This window comes from Podarcis liolepis (assembly GCF_965112155.1).
Source record: "Podarcis liolepis genome assembly, chromosome: 14".
In the NCBI taxonomy this organism is placed as follows: domain Eukaryota; kingdom Metazoa; phylum Chordata; class Lepidosauria; order Squamata; family Lacertidae; genus Podarcis; species Podarcis liolepis.
In genome coordinates, this window is record NC_139569.1 from 43,712,931 (window position 1) to 43,728,782 (window position 15,852).

Below are 15,852 nucleotides of genomic sequence, written 5' to 3' on the forward strand. Positions count from 1 at the left end.
TCCAGTAGCACCTTATAGGCCAACTAAGTTTGTTCTGGTATAAGCTTTCGTGTACATGAACATGTATCTGAAGAAGTGTGCATGCACACAAAAGCTTATACCAGAACAAACTTAGTTGGTCTATAAGGTGCTACTGGACAATTTTTTAAAAAAATTCGACAGCATGCCACCTCACTGACTTCATTCTTGAATTAATCATGGGAAAGGCCACTAGCACATCTAGACCCATGGAGGAAGTAGACAGTTTTGCATTTTGTCTACGTTGCCAGTCTCTTGTTATTGCGGATGTTGTTTGTTAACTTGAATAAATACTGTTTAGCCATACCAAGCTGAAGTCCCAGGTTTTTTTGGGTGGAGGCACGAGTCAGAAATGAGTACAAAAGGATACTAACACCTAGAGGCTGAACTCATCCCTGTGCGCTGATCAAAGAATTATAATCATTTCTTATCTTTTAAAAAATTATTTATAATTTTTATTTTACAAGCAAAAAGCTCTTAAAAATCAAATTATTACATTTATCATGTTTAGACTCTCCTTTCCCTCTTTCTGCAGTTCCTTATGTTTACAATATTTTTACTGCATTTCCAAATCAAATTCATGAATTATTTATCACATATAATCAATAGTTGTTTCATATCACTGCATGTTTTTACATTAACCCTGCTAATGTCTTAATCTGTTCACAATATTTTTGTAAATATTCAATAAACAATTTCCACTCTATATTAAAAACTTTGTTGTCCCGATTTCTTATTCTTCCAGTAAGCTTCGCCGTTTCTGCATAATTCAATAGTTTCTGTTGCCAGAATCATTCCCTATCAACCGAAATGAGTTACAACAGGTTCTTATTTTCTGTATAAATGCTGAGATACATAGGGAGTGTCAACAGCTGTAATCATGCATTTGCATTTAAACTGCTGAGATTCCACACAAGAATGAATGGAAGTGGTTACTAGGCAAGAACTAGGTTGCCGTCTCGTGTTTATTGCAGGAAAACCCAGCTTAGCTGAACGCGTAGTCTGCCATTAGAAGTTCAAAAAGTAAAAGTGTGCACAGGGGACAGCAGGGACTACAGACCTTTGGCAACGAACTGCTACCAAAGTTGTGGTTCTGTGCATGCAACAGAAGTATGCTTTGGATCCAAGGCAACCCAACTATCTTTACAAATGTATCAGGATTTCGTTCAGACATGTAAATGTATTTCCATAGCTAATTGTAACGTTCAGATGTTTACCATATATGGAGAGGGTGCGTTGTCATCAGAAACGCTGTAGAATGAAACTTCAACCGGAAGAGTCATGTGCGTTGGACAAAAGACCCCACTTGCTCCCACTTCAGCTGTGAAGCCATCTACAATGCCCAGGGGATCTAAACGATAGTTCAGAACAGACTCCTGGAAGAATGGAAAAAACTCTGTTGGAAAAAGCTACCTATGAAGTGTACAAACGGATGACAAGGAAGACGCCCGCTATCAGGTCAGATTACTTGCCCATCTAGAACAGTATGGTCTACACCAGCAGGCAGCACCTCTGATGGACTTTTTCACATCACCTGCCATTGGACGCTTTTAACTAGGGATGAAGGATTTCAACCTGGGGTCTTTTGTTTTTTTTTTTTATAAGATTTTTATTGGTTTTACAAAATTTTAAGAAAAACAAACAAACACTTAAAATGACAAACAAACACGTATAGTTTCAAACCTATTTTCATAAACCTCTTTTCTTGGACTTCCCCATACCCCCCCTCTCTGCATCCCAATGTCCATAATTCAACTAGCAACTCCCAATTGTTACTTTCCAATCTCTGTCATCTTAGTCCTCTTTTATATTCTAACCTTATATCCCTGTACCCCTTTGTTTCTGGAAACCACAACATTTTAACATTCATTAAGTTTGTAGTAGTCCTTAAGATAACTTTTAAATTTTCTCCATTCTTCTTCCACCGTCTCTCAACCTGGGGTCTTTTGCATGCAAACCAAACACTTCACCAACTGAGCTGCACAGTGGTACCTCGGGTTACAGACGCTTCAGGTTACAGACTCCTCTAACCCAGAAATAGCACCTCAGGTTAAGAACTTTGCTTCAGGATGAGAACAGAAATTGTGCTCCGGCGGTGTGGTGGCAGCGGGAGGCCCCATTAGCTAAAGTAGTACCTCAGGTTAAGAACAGTTTCAGGTTAAGAACGGACCTCCAGAACAAACTGAGTTCTTAACCCGAGGTACCACTGTAGTCCCGATGTGGCAAATGTTACCACAAACCTAGTTAACCCCAAGCTGCCATGCGAAGCACACTGACTGGAGTAGAGATTTGAAATGCCTGGTTTAAATTGACTTAAGTCAGTGGGTTTTTAAATTTACACATATTGGGCCGGATTCCTCTAACCAGCCCTTTCAGTATAAGCCCTGCTCAAGGACTTCTGCCTGTGTAATGGGGTTTTCCCCCTGCACCACCATTGGCTCTGGGGGGTTGGCAGACAATATAGTACTGATTCTGTAAAACCCAGAAGAATTGTTCAACTTGGCTTAAAGATACTAAATTTAACAGGGTTTAGCAGAATTTTGGCTATAAAAAATGAGTATTATGCCCTGGGTCTTGTTTTTATTTTTAACCATAATGTTATAGCTGAACCTAATAAAAAAATGGCAAGAACTTCTGCTTAAAGTTATTTGGGCAGATAAATGATCTTGAGTTACATCACAAACTCTCTACCACCAGAAAATATGAAGAGAAATGGCTTCCCCCAAAATAAAATACTATAATAATACTTGTATGCTTAAGTCACCAGAAAATCTGGTTTATTTATATATGCTTTGGCCTAATACAAAAAAGGGGTCTTAAAATTATTAATGCATATCCTCTCACACAAGATATATACATCATGGGGCGGGGATCAAAAGTAAACATAGTCCAGGTCTATAATCTCAAACCAGAGTTTACTACAACAAGGAATGCAAAACCCAAAAAACCTTTTAGGAGACATGTCAGAGTGGGAGGCAAACAGACAAAGCAAATTAGGATCAATGATGAAATAAACTTTAGGCAAATTATACTATCAAGTAATCTATGAAATGGGGCAGCCGCAGGCACCCCTTAATTCAATTCTGTAGATGCAGCACATAATACCATCTTGGGATCTTCGGATGAACAATGATATACAAATGTAAATAACAACCACTGCCACCACCACCAATTAAGAAGATTTTGTACTATTGAGGAAGCACAAGATTTGAAATTTTAATTTCAGAAAGTGACCAGTCAAAGGGAACCTTAAGACAAATATATAAAATAATTACAGAACTAGAACCAGCTCAGGTATCAATCAAAGTGGAATGCTGATATGCCTCGCAATATATACCACCCCCTCAAAATGGACCTGGGTCTGGAAAAATGTTTTGAAATTTACACTTTGTATAGATTTAAAAGAAAATTCCTATAAAATAATGACTCCAGCTAGCCTAAATAAAATATATTCATCTGTTTGAGATGCAGAGCCCCTGGCCTGCCCCTCTTCTGGCGCGGTTTTCAGCATGCATGTCAACAGGAGCACCTGTGCTTATTGCATGCAACTTTTGAGATGGCTGTACAACTACTTCTGTACTTATCTATACATAACATTATATTTATTAATATTTTTTAAAAATCTGCAAAAAAAAGCCAACCACCCCATTTATCTTCAATTAAAAAGTCTGTACAAAGCCATTTGCACCTGGCACCAGAAAATGAAAAGAACAGGCACTAGGTGTGCTGAGAATCACACTGGGCATATCATAGTAGTGCAGGGGTCAGCAAACATTTTCAGCAGGGGGCCGGTCCACTGTCCCTCAGACCTTGTGGGGGGCCAGACTATATTTTTTGGGGGGAAATGAACGAATTCCTATGCCCCACCAGAGGTGCATTTTAAATAAAAGCACACATTCTACTCATGTAAAAACACCAGACAGGCCCCACAAATAACCCAGAGATGCATTTTAAATAAAAGGACACATTCTATTCATGTAAAAACATGTTGATTCCCGGACCACCCGCAGGCCGGATTTAGAAGGCGATTAGGCCAGATCCGGCCCTTGGACCTTAGTTTGCCTTCCCATGTAGTAGCGTATCAATACATCAATTGCAAGAAGTAGAGTATTTTAGGAGCATGTACATACCTCAAAGTTTCCAAGGAGGCTAAGACTTGTTACAGGTGGTGCACTGGAACTCAGAAATGGTTTCTCGTGAACATCTGGATCACTCTCTCTCCTGATACACCCTCGTGGGCTATTTAAAAAGTTTTTTTAAAAAAATAAAGCAAGAGTCACTACTTATATCCTCCACAGTTACCGTATTTTTCCATGTATAAGACAATCTTTCTTCTGAATTTTTTTGTGATAAATTGAGGGCCGTCTTATACATGGGTTAATATGATAAGTAAGCGAGGGCTGGTGCTGCGACGGTAGCAGGGAAATGTCAGAGAGGAGGCTGCTTACCTGCTCTTCCTGGCTTAGGAAGAGTATTTGGTGAGTGCCAGTATGCGGTGTATTACGGCACCAGTTCCATCAGCCAGATCGTCAAAAAGCTGCTCAACAGCTCGGAAAACTTACAAAAGAAGCTCAACAACTGTTTAGGGCTCCCAAAATAGGGGTTGTCTTATACACAGGGTCGTGTGATACATGGAAAAATACGGTATATGCACACAGACATTTTGCATTAAAGCTGCCAAGTCTGAACTTACGTATGCCAGGAGTGACCAACATGTGGCTCTCCTGATATTGCTGGACTACAACTCCCATCATCCCTTGCCACAGGCTATGCTAGCTGGGGGCTGGTGGAAACTGTACTTCAACAATACCTAAAGGACCACAGATCAGCCCCCTCCACTGTCTTATGCCTTGAAGTTAAACTAATGTACATTTCAGAATGTATAAACACTAATTAAAGCTACTCTTTAAAATGTCAGTTTGACACACACTTTTCATAGATTCCGCTTCCACGGACTTGAAAAATTGCTAGTTTGACATTGCACAAGGTAACAGTCTCGCATATATCATCTAGGCATCTTTCTGTGCAATTATTGGGAAGTTCCCAAATGTTTGGATTCATCAGCATTCCACAGAAGGCCTGTGTGCATTCAGCAACACAAGTAAGGCACCAACTCGTCTTAGCCTGCCAGTTAAAACAATGACGATACCGAGGTCATATTGTTGAATCTGGGAAATGCACCATTTTTGCCAAGAAATTAAATAGGTGTGACTAAGTGACTACATACTAAGTGATCGTGATTAAGTTGTATATAAATTGTTGAAATAAATACATCTGTACCTTTTAGAAGTTTTCTCTAAAAAGAATTTACTGTCTTGCTCAGTTAATCAGGGGTATCTTTTTATTTAGTTGGTTTTTAAACCAGCTAATTTTAAATCAACTAGAAGGTTGCAGCGCTAGTTACTGTATGAATAAAATTAGCTGAGTCCGAGGAGAGCTTGTTGAAGATGCACATTTGTGCTTTCTTTGTAATACTCTCTCATGCACACCCACAGTTACAGATTACATTGTAAAAACATACAAATATTATAAACCTTTTTGTAAAAGGTTTTTGGAGGACAAGCGTTTGGAAGACAAACCTTTTGGAGGACAAACATTTCAATTGTAATAATGATGTATCTAAATCAAAGCATCCCGATCGTGTTTTTCTTTCAGGAACCTCAAAGGAAGGAGATTGGGGAGAAAAACAGACTTAGGTTTTGACCACAATACCTTAACAGAGCTTGAAATCTTGGTATCAAACATTTTAAAATGTTTTAGGGGCATAATGGAAGCAAATGGATATAATGAAAGCAGAGTGTATCCAGCCTCCCACCATTGGCCAGCTGGTACATTTGTCCCAGGCATTAGAACTGAAAAGGGACTCTGTAACAGGGGTTCCCAAATTGTGCCCATGTGGACCACCAGTGGCCTGTGAACTTCATTCAGGTGAATGGTTGTAAAACATTCTGCGTCATGTTTGTGAAAATGCAATTAAAAACAATACTGCCTATAGCACAGTGTGTTACAATTGCTGCAGCAGACGGAAAAATAATTAAAGTGGTCCTCCAACACCTTTAGTAATATTCAAGTGGTCCACAGGGGTATGGGTGACGAATCACTACCATATAATCAGTAGTTTGAATAATATTTATTGGTTTGCTTTTTGAGTTAAATCATTTAATATGGCAGATAGCCATCTGTGATGCAGATAGGCTCTCTCAGTTTAAATTAATTGCCAACAACACACGTAAGCAGTACATGCAAATTCGAACACAAATGTATTTCCCCATCAGAGTGCAATCTAAATCTAACATTATGTAGTTAAATCTAAAATTATATATAGAGTTAACCTAACAACAGCCCTAAATGTGCAACAGGAAGCTCCAATTTTCTTGACTTTAATCTATTGTAACCGGGTTTTTTTATATTTTGCTTTTGAATTGTTGTAACCCACTCTGGGACCTCATGGTAAAGGATAGGTATTATTAATAATGCTGAACCAAGAAGTATTATCTGTGTGAAGCTTATCTTTTTGGATGAGATCCTGTTTAAAGGAAGCATCTCCTACATCCATTGTCTGGGGTTGCACACACACAATGACCCAATGTTGTGTGCATTTTGTTCGACAAGTTACCATGATACTGTCACTGACAGTAATTTGTATGGGAGGGAAATGACCCATTCAAGTTTTCTCCTTTCCCAGCAGGCAATCAATGCTATCTAAGCTGATTGCATTGAGAATTCATTTTGTGGGAAGATGCTTTTTTTTTTGGGTAGTGTTATCTATGGATCAGAACTAGGGTCTATGAGTTTCTTCTCAGTCGCTGCCCCCAGACTTTGAAACCCTCTCCCTAGGGAAGTTAAGACAGGCTTCCTTCTTGATGTCCTTTCACCAGAAAGTGAAGACCTTCTTGCTCCAACAGGCTTTTGGGAACTGACCGTTTTAAATGATAGGGTGGGTGCTCTGCTGTCTTTGTTGTGATTGTCTATATTTTTAATAGGTTATAAATATACAATATATAGATATATAATTTTTTTTAACGATTTCCCCCCTGTGTGTTTAGCTGTTCTGCTTTTATCTGTAAACTTTCTCCCTGTCAGGGAGAAAGGTGGGTTATGAAACAGCAGCAGCGGTCCATGTGAGCTAAAATTATGCAGTCTAAATTCTGATCCTTTTTTGGTCATTCCATCATGCTTTCATTTACACTCTGAAACTATAAAAGAGACTACTATAATTGTTATCTCCCACCCATCAACTGAGGCTAGCTTTTTCTAATTTATTGCTTGGTTTCTACGTATAAATATTTTAATAGGTAAACGCCTTAACAAGGAGTAAAAATAATTTGCAGGCAAAGTATCTAAAATACAGCAACTCCTGTGTTTTTAAAATATTATTATGAAACATAACAAAACTATGTAACGGCAACTTACAGGACTTGAAAGTAGAGGCAATCCAGTTCGAGGATGGAAAGCCTTCGTAGAAGTCCCAACCAAATGGTGAAAATTGTTCCTATGCAACACATGTTTGAGTGGTGCTGTGCGCTGTCCACAGAGGAAAAACAATCAGTTATAAATAGGAAACCTATCAAGTTCAGTTCTCTTGCACATTTTAAATTACATTGGCACAGGTGATTTCTCAGGGACAATGTCTCATCCTAAGTATACTGAGCTTCCAAAATTCGTAAGGAAGTGACAAGTGCAACTTACTCCATGCTGGTTCTCCATATGTCAGGGCTACAGACATATGGCAAATGTCGTATGTCGGGAGCAATGTCAAATCAATGCAGGTAACATCTACAGTACAACACCAGTAGAAATCCCATTAAGGCAGGCATCCCCAACCTTCGGCCCTCCAGATGTTTTGGACTACAATTCCTATCATCCCTGACCACTGGTCCTGTTAGCTAGGGATCATGGGAGTTGTAGGCCAAAACATCTGGAGGGCTGCAGGTTGTGGATGCCTGCATTAAGGGATTCTCCAACAGCAAATTCCTTGCTTTGGGCTAAAGAAGGGTCTATCTCCATGTTTCTGATTTAGAACTAAAGAACCAGACTGAAAGCCTAAGAAAGCTCCTTTGCGGATGTGCCTTCAGCAGCATATTTTAAGATTACAGCTCAGTTCAAACAGCTAAATTGTCAAATTACAGTTTACAGAGCAGCTCACTTACATTCCAATCAAAGTAGATACTGCATGCTGACTTGTTTTTTACTTGCACTACTGCACAAACAGGCATTGTTTATTTGTAGAATCAAGAATGCATTATGGAGCATTGATGCTAGGGTAGCCGTATCAAAATTAAGGGATACAATGGAATCAAGGTGCTTTCACTTAGGAATTAAAACAGCTTCTGTTTTATAGCAACATAATGTTTTGGAAAAATAGATAATCTTCTAGATAGTAAGGATTTAAGTTGACCCACAAAACATTGAAAGTGTCAACTTCAGCACTTTATAGTGGGGCCAAGTATGACAGAAATTAAATGCATGAGTAGTAGGATATGTTTAAAAAAGCAAAAACAAAAACATGCAAGTTAGCTAACACCCACCAGCATCTCTGCATTCTTCTTTTGTTCAAACAAAGCCACCGAGCCTTCTTCAACCAGCTTCTTCTGAGAACGTTTTTGAACTTCATAGTCCGTTGGGTCTTCATTCTCATCATGTTCATTTTTTACTTTGTCTTGTTTATTCTTGCATTTGAAACCTTCATGATCTCTATGTAAATAATTTTCAATACTAGTCAATTGGGAGCTTTGTTCACAAATATTTGGTTGTTTAGAGTCTTTGTTTAAGCGCTTAAGTTCATTTCTGTGCAAACTATCAGGTACCTGTGTTACAGTCACTTTTATATTTTCAGGTATTTTGGACTGATCCCATGGTGGATTTGAACAGTCTGGGATGTTGTTTTCGCTAGTGATTGTTTTGTCCTTATGTTTATCTGTGCAAACTACTTCATCAGTGCTACTGAAATCAGAACATTGCTTGGCAATACCTTTCTTTACTACTTGAGATTTATGGGAACAACCAGAAATCACAGATTCTAATTTATCTGCCAGTTCAGATTTATAATCTTCTTTGCTACATGATTGGTTTGTATAGGTTAATGGACTTTTATTTCTATTGACAGGAGATGGCTGAAATGTGTTTTGGACTACTTCATTAGGCTCTGCTAGCAGGAGTTTTCTTCTTGCTTGGGATTTTGGAGATAACTTCATTTCAACATCGTATCTAAATGAATTCAAAGGGGTTGCTGGTGTTTTACCTCTTGTTTTTTGGTTGTCTTCCAAGAAAGTCAATTTTGAACTAGAGAAGGAATCCGAAAATATTCCCTTTCCTTTCTTCAGTGGGCCGTCCTCTTCACAGGAAGTGTGAAAAGTCTTTGGATTAACTGAACTAATTTCATGGACATTAAACACTGGATGACTAACATGAGACACGGGTGGATCACAGTGAATCAGGTGTTGGGCAATCCTTGCTATGACCTCTTGCCGCTCTTGCAGTAAGGAGCTTATCAGAGGGTTAGTTTCCTCTACAGTTTGGCGAGAGCACTGGTTCATTGGAACATAGGCATCAGACAATGGTGTTTCTGGTATTATTCGAGGTTTTCCAACATTGCTATTTTCTGATGAAGGAAGTTCTGAATTAGCAGTAGAAGAAGAGAACAATTCTCTTCCTTTCTTCTGCAAGCCCTCCTCTTCGTACGCACAACGTGCAACTTTTGAGTTAACCAAACCTGCATCACTTGTGTTGAATGGCCGCCCTATGGTGGGTGACGTTGCTGGATCACAGTGAATCAGATGTTGGGCAATTCTTGCTATAACTTCATGCCGCTCTTGGAGTAAGCAGCCTATCAAAGGAATAGACTCTCCTAATGTCTGGCGGGAAGAGTAGCCATTATGTACGTGGGAGTCAGCTAAACAAACTGATTTTAACACTCTCTCTGGCGGTTCCTGCGGTAACCTCTTGCTGTCAACAGAAGCCGTGTAGCACTGAACTTTAGACTCCGATGCCCCAAAGTCAGACACAGGCCCAGTTGGTGGATAAAGTTTCATATTTTTAACAGCTGTACTAAACTCAGGGCCTTTTCTCACACCAAGCAAACCTTCAGTCCTCATTATTCTGCCACAAGCACGCTGTGAAGTGGGCACAGTGCATTGCTCTGCCTTGATGGAATCACAGTGCTGATGTACATTATGATCTTCTATCCCCTTTTCATAAAATCCAAGGTTGGTGTGAATACTGCAGGTCAGGACTGGATAGTTAGATTGTCTAGGCAAAGACTGGACACTGACTTTCAAGGCCACGTTGTGAGAAACGTTGGGAACAGGGAAAAGATGCTCAGTTGGGGTCTGGGAAAATGTCCACTGAAGATCCACATGTGCCGCACTTACTCTGAAAAATTAGAAAACATATGGGATTTTAAATGCAAACCAATTCTTTATACAGAATCCAATATAGTTGTGGGGGGAGGGTTTCTCAGCTCTCAATAGACATATATTTTCTTTAAATAAAGAACCTCAATTTTATCCCAAACTAGGTCATACAGAGAAACACAACTGGAAAAATCATTGCTTCTCTCTAATCACCAGGTGTCTGCTAAGTGAGAGGTAATGTCTCATTAAGGCCTACCTGTAGAGTATATTACGAGGGACTGCTCCATGTGATACACTCAGCCAAGCACTTAACTGAGAAAAGAACACAAAAGAGCGGACAGCCAACAGGAGGGTCTTCTCTTCAATAAATCGATCACCACTTCTAAAAATACATAAAATATAAACAAACATCTGTTGATTAAAAAACATATGGAAAATAAAGCAAAGCATTAGTTTGACTTTGATTAGATTATCCAAAAAGAGAGTGAAAATACCCTCCCATTCACACTTTTGCTACAATAATTCCCTTCATAAAGGGATTATTTTGCATCTTGCAAGAACTGCACAAGGAATCAGAATTATTAAAAGCCAATAGCAATGAGTAGCAAAATCAAGCCTGCTTTCCAATTTCTACTGTACCTACTGGTACAAAATATATCATTAAAAACTAAGGTAAGAAATTAAGCACACAGTGTCATCAAGAATAGAGGGCCTTGTGGATTCACTGAAATCAAAGTCAATGAGTATGTAAAATTACAGAAAAGTAAAAATCAACTTCAATTTAATATTTCCCTTACACAAAAGAAACAATCTGACAAAATGTAACTAATGCCCAAACCAAATAAATGAAACTACACACTAGCCTGTTGTAGACTTAAGATTCTATGCCAACTGTTATGTATTTCACCAACCCTCATATATAAACTTACTGTCGTGGAACTGGCTCCAAAATCCACCTTTCTAGTAACAATGCATCTTGCTTGATTGCAGGATCATTTAAGTCATTTCCTTCTGTAGTAGACCCTTCATCACTATAACAACAGTCTGGAAGTAGCATAACTTCTATCATGATCGGAATATTGTTCTTCCACAACAACGTAACCTCGGACCTAGTGCGCCTAGCTTGACGACACTTGAAAAAAATATGAGAAAGCAGTATATTAGATTTAAATCTGCTTCTTATGTACAAGACACACTTCTGTAAGACACAAAGTTTATAATGTGTTTTTGAAAAGGTGACACAGTTTGGCAAAGCTCTTCTTGAGCTATTTCCAATTCATCCAGTTTCCACTTCATCCTTGATTAAAGCATGTAAGTTTCTATGGCTAACGGTACCCAAGAGGGCAACATGGCCAGAATCAAATGCTGCAGCTTTCTAAATTCAATGACTTGCTTAAGTTTTTAAAAAGGGATTAAACTAGCTCAGATCCAATAAATGATAAGCGTTGAACTCAAAAGCATCAGGAATACAGTCATATTTGCTCAACAACATGGCCACTGTATATCTCCACTGTATATTTGATTTTTGGTACTCTTTCAGTTTCTGATATTCTACAGCCTCCTATTTGAACGTTAGGACATTAGAACAGTTTATTCCCTAATCAAAAGATGCAAATTAGAATGTTCTATTCTAAATTTCTCTCCTGCAAGTTGGGGGAGCTACTATACACTGATTCTGCATAGCATGCATCATCTACAAGTCCCACCAGTGGTTTAAACAGATAAATCTTATCAGAACACTAACCAATTTTTGCCTATTGTGCTTTAAGAAAACTAGGGATTCTAGCATTTTATTGAATGACAGATACTGATAAGATTTAAGCAAAGTGTCAATGTACTATATACATTGTTAAATACAACACACAGTAATATATACCATTTGCATTTTAATTTATTGGAAAAACTACTTTAAACTGTAGAAGATTCTATTGATCATTATACCTGGGCCAATTTGTCACTGCATTCATGTTTAGTTGTTACGGGCTGACTTGATTGCGCTGGAGGGCAGTGGAAGCCTTCGGTCCTACCCTTCACAGAATATTCTGGTGTTCTACCTTCAGTAATCAGCAAGGCTAAATTGACGAGGAATTCCTCTGCTTCATATTCGAAGTATTCGTCCAGAGTGTCTAAGAGAGACCAAAACATCCACTTATATAAGAATACCAATATGCACAATAGTTCAAAATCTATTTCTTTGTTACATACACACACTTTACTTTGACAAAATTCAATCATATTTTTAATTCTTTTTAAAATTATAGTATACAAACTCCATCATCAAACTGCACCATAACACTCTTTTTGCACGTCACAAAATCAGAAATTGTATTCTAAATGTCCTTCGAAATTTTGCCACTAGTTCCAACAAAGGCCAAGCAACTTTCTGTATCCCAGTGCTGATTGGCTACACAGAAGCAGCCTTTCCGCTGGACTGACGGGGAAGTATACAGGACCAATGTCAAAAATGAAATTTGTACAGCTGTATGAAATAGTTCCCACAATATCATTTCTGCCATCTAAGTTTTCAGTCTTCTCATGCTTGCATATGCACAACAGTGGCTATCAGAATATTCTGAATAATGCTAAGGTGTGCAGATGGGAACTAATGGGAGGGAAAACTAAGGTGGAGAGCAGTAAAATTCACAAATCAGCCCAAACTCATTGACATTAAACTGAGAGATTGAAAGGAGGGGCATGACAACCAGGTGACAAGTAGGGCAGAAAAGGAGGAAGGGACACAAAGATATAGAAATGCAGATTTTAAAGAATCTCATCACCTGGATAGTTCATTTCTTGGTATATACTAAGAAGTTATTATAAAATCATCTTGGGGACAGAAGAGAGGGCTGCCCATAGACACCAAAGAGAAACCACAAATACCCTTTAAAAAGATCCCAAAATGGAGAAGAAACCCAAAGCAGGTCAACAAGACCAAACCCAATCAGTTGGTACAAAATGCTGACTAATGAATAAAATTAAAAGGAACATTGGGGGGGGGGTGGCATTTTTGGGACTCTGAACAGGAACACTCAGCACAGCAAATAGTCTGCTGCTCAGCCCCCACTCGTTTACAATGATTTTTATTATGAATGTTTTAAAATCTTTTGTTCCTAAAAATGTTTCCAAGAAGTATATACTTCAAAAGGTTTCTCTGAAGAACTTTTACTGAAACCTGGTATTTCTGATCCCTCAAAAAAATTACTATATTTTGCTGGATTAAATTGAAGTGGCAAAAAACCCAACCCCTTCTAGCCAGGAACAGCAAAATTTATTTTAGTAACACATGGCAAGTTTGAAAAACAAGCACAATTTTATAACTTCTCCTGAAAACTGTCTTTGCTTCTTACATTTGAGAGGCATGGAATGTGTGACTATGATACTCTTGGATTTTATGTCATCTTACCATTTCATGAGGGAAAGTTTTGCTTTAGAAACCAATCTCACTTTGCTTGATGAAACCTTTCAATGTTAACTTTTCCCTTGTTCAATTCTGCTTTTTGAGCAGGGTGGATAAAAATAAATGATTTTTTAAAAAATCATTTATTTTTTATTATTATTATTAAAAAAAATCATTTTTTTTTTATTTACAGTAAATTGGATTTTTTATACTTAAATTAGATTTTTTAAAAAAATTAAATCGGATTTTTAAAACAAAATGCTTTGGGAAGAAAAATCTTTGTAAATAAAATTTTCTATTTAGGTTACATTATAGTCCAAAGGCTATTCATCAGGTAATAAGGATTTGTTTTAAGTTTTTCATGTGTGCTAAGTTGTGTTTTTTTAAAGTTTAACCACATCAGTTAACAAACATGGATACATATGCTATAATGTTATTGCTTTAGTTAAATAAATTGTTTAAATTGTTATTAAGGAAATGATTATTTTTCTCCTTCCAATAAAGTACAGCAGAAAAGTTGTCCAAATATAAACAATTAACTTATTAAACCTCACAATAATTTCATATTTATCTGTCTTATGTATTTCTAATAGTATAACCAAATCAGTGTTGTTTGATATAACGGTAAAAACTACTCTGAAAATTTATTATTCCAAAAATGAAACCTTTATCTGGTTGTAAATATTAAGATTATACCAGCAAGAATGAATCTTTCTGTAAAAAAAATGGTTGAAATCAAGTCTTACTGACCAGTAATTTAAATCAAGTCTTACTGGCTAGCGATTTAAACTGATTTGATTTAAATCAAATCCACCCTGTTTTTGAGCAAAGTTTTATAAATTTAGAGAACTATCTCTGCACAGTAAAGTGCAGCAAGTTACATTGTTAAAACCCTAGGCCCAATAAATACTACTAAGTTTTACAGAAGCATTAATTCCACAGACTGGAGATTTGTATTTGTATCAGTTTATTTACAATCTGTCTTTTTTCTTCATCAAAAGATTCCAGGGCGGTATACAAAAATGTCAGTGTAATCATGTATAATTGAAGCACAACTGAAAAAGCCTGCAAACACCCCATTCTGTCCCACCTCTTTTTGTGATATTTTTGTGATGTTTTCAGGTCACTTCCAGGTTCGGTGCAATGCGCAGTCACGCACATATTGAACATGCAGAAATGGGGGGGGGGGTTGCCTGTATGTGCATTATTGTACATATTGTTTTATTGAATAATTACTTTGCAAAATTCGGATAAATTCAAATCTCAAAAGACACCAGTGCTTTGATTTGTGTGTTGGTTTGAGAAGTGAAAATTAGATAGTTTCTCATTAAAATGTAAATGAAATCTAATTTCTTCACCATTCCTAGTTCCATGTTAAGTCGGGGGTGGGGGGGCAGAAAGCATTAGACTAAATAATTAATATTCACTGGGCAAGAATCAGTACATCAGCTTTAAAAAATTACTTTTGGATAAGTTTTGAAGGGCTTCCACTCCTATATTACAGAAGAATTTTTAAAAAGCAACTTTGAATAATGGACACCTCTTGTGCCAAGCAAGATTTACAGGGAGCACACAGAATACGCATTGTTACAGCACAAGTCCAGTCTAAACTAGTATAAAGAATTAAAATTCACCAACTCTCAGTAGATAAAGCAGCAGCTGGCAATGCTCTTCATAAATTACACTTACTTGATTCTAGCAGATGCATAATGTAACAAATTCCCTTGTTTTATGCTTCTATCACAGAACTCCCCATTGTGAAAAACTGCAGGCCTCATTTGCATTCTGCTTCAGTGGTACTGTGTCCAAGCATTTTTAACGATTACAACGTTTAAAATGTAAGTTTATGTTTCACAATGGTTTAGTTACAGCAAAGAACAAACCCATCTACCACCCACTTTAGCTGAATTACCAAAGGTCAAGCAGAGTAAATAGCAAAAAAAAAAAAACAACAACCCTATTTCCATTTAACTTATATAAGGAAATGTTTTAAGACTTGCATCTTTAGAAAACATTGAGCAACAAGGAGGAAACCCAAAACAGTAGTTCAGGTTTTAGAAACTCAGGCATTTGAATAGTTACTCA

General features: G+C 37.5%; 1 protein-coding gene and 2 long non-coding RNA genes across 3 annotated transcripts in view; 1 reads left to right on the forward strand and 2 right to left on the reverse strand.

Moving 5' to 3' along the window:
* LOC310693666 overlaps positions 1-15,852 on the forward strand; it is a 321,657-nt gene that overhangs the window by 246,318 nt on the left and 59,487 nt on the right. The gene's annotated exons all lie outside the window — the stretch shown is intronic.
* ATOSA (atos homolog A) overlaps positions 155-15,852 on the reverse strand; it is a 43,748-nt gene continuing 28,050 nt past the window's right edge. The window contains exons 2-9 of the mRNA XM_083475669.1: positions 12,312-12,496; positions 11,300-11,502; positions 10,627-10,752; positions 8,547-10,389; positions 7,432-7,542; positions 5,598-5,677; positions 4,149-4,257; positions 155-1,394 (exon numbers count right to left, since the gene is read on the reverse strand). Coding sequence (XP_083331795.1) covers positions 1,224-1,394; positions 4,149-4,257; positions 5,598-5,677; positions 7,432-7,542; positions 8,547-10,389; positions 10,627-10,752; positions 11,300-11,502; positions 12,312-12,496 — 2,828 coding nt within the window. The 3' untranslated portion in view covers positions 155-1,223. The remainder of the gene's footprint in view (positions 1,395-4,148; positions 4,258-5,597; positions 5,678-7,431; positions 7,543-8,546; positions 10,390-10,626; positions 10,753-11,299; positions 11,503-12,311; positions 12,497-15,852) is intronic.
* On the reverse strand, positions 1,402-4,142 carry LOC310693686. Its single transcript, XR_014519327.1, has 3 exons — positions 2,226-4,142; positions 1,955-1,996; positions 1,402-1,593 (listed from the first exon to the last, which is right to left on the reverse strand). It is a non-coding gene; the product is annotated as an uncharacterized lncRNA (long non-coding RNA).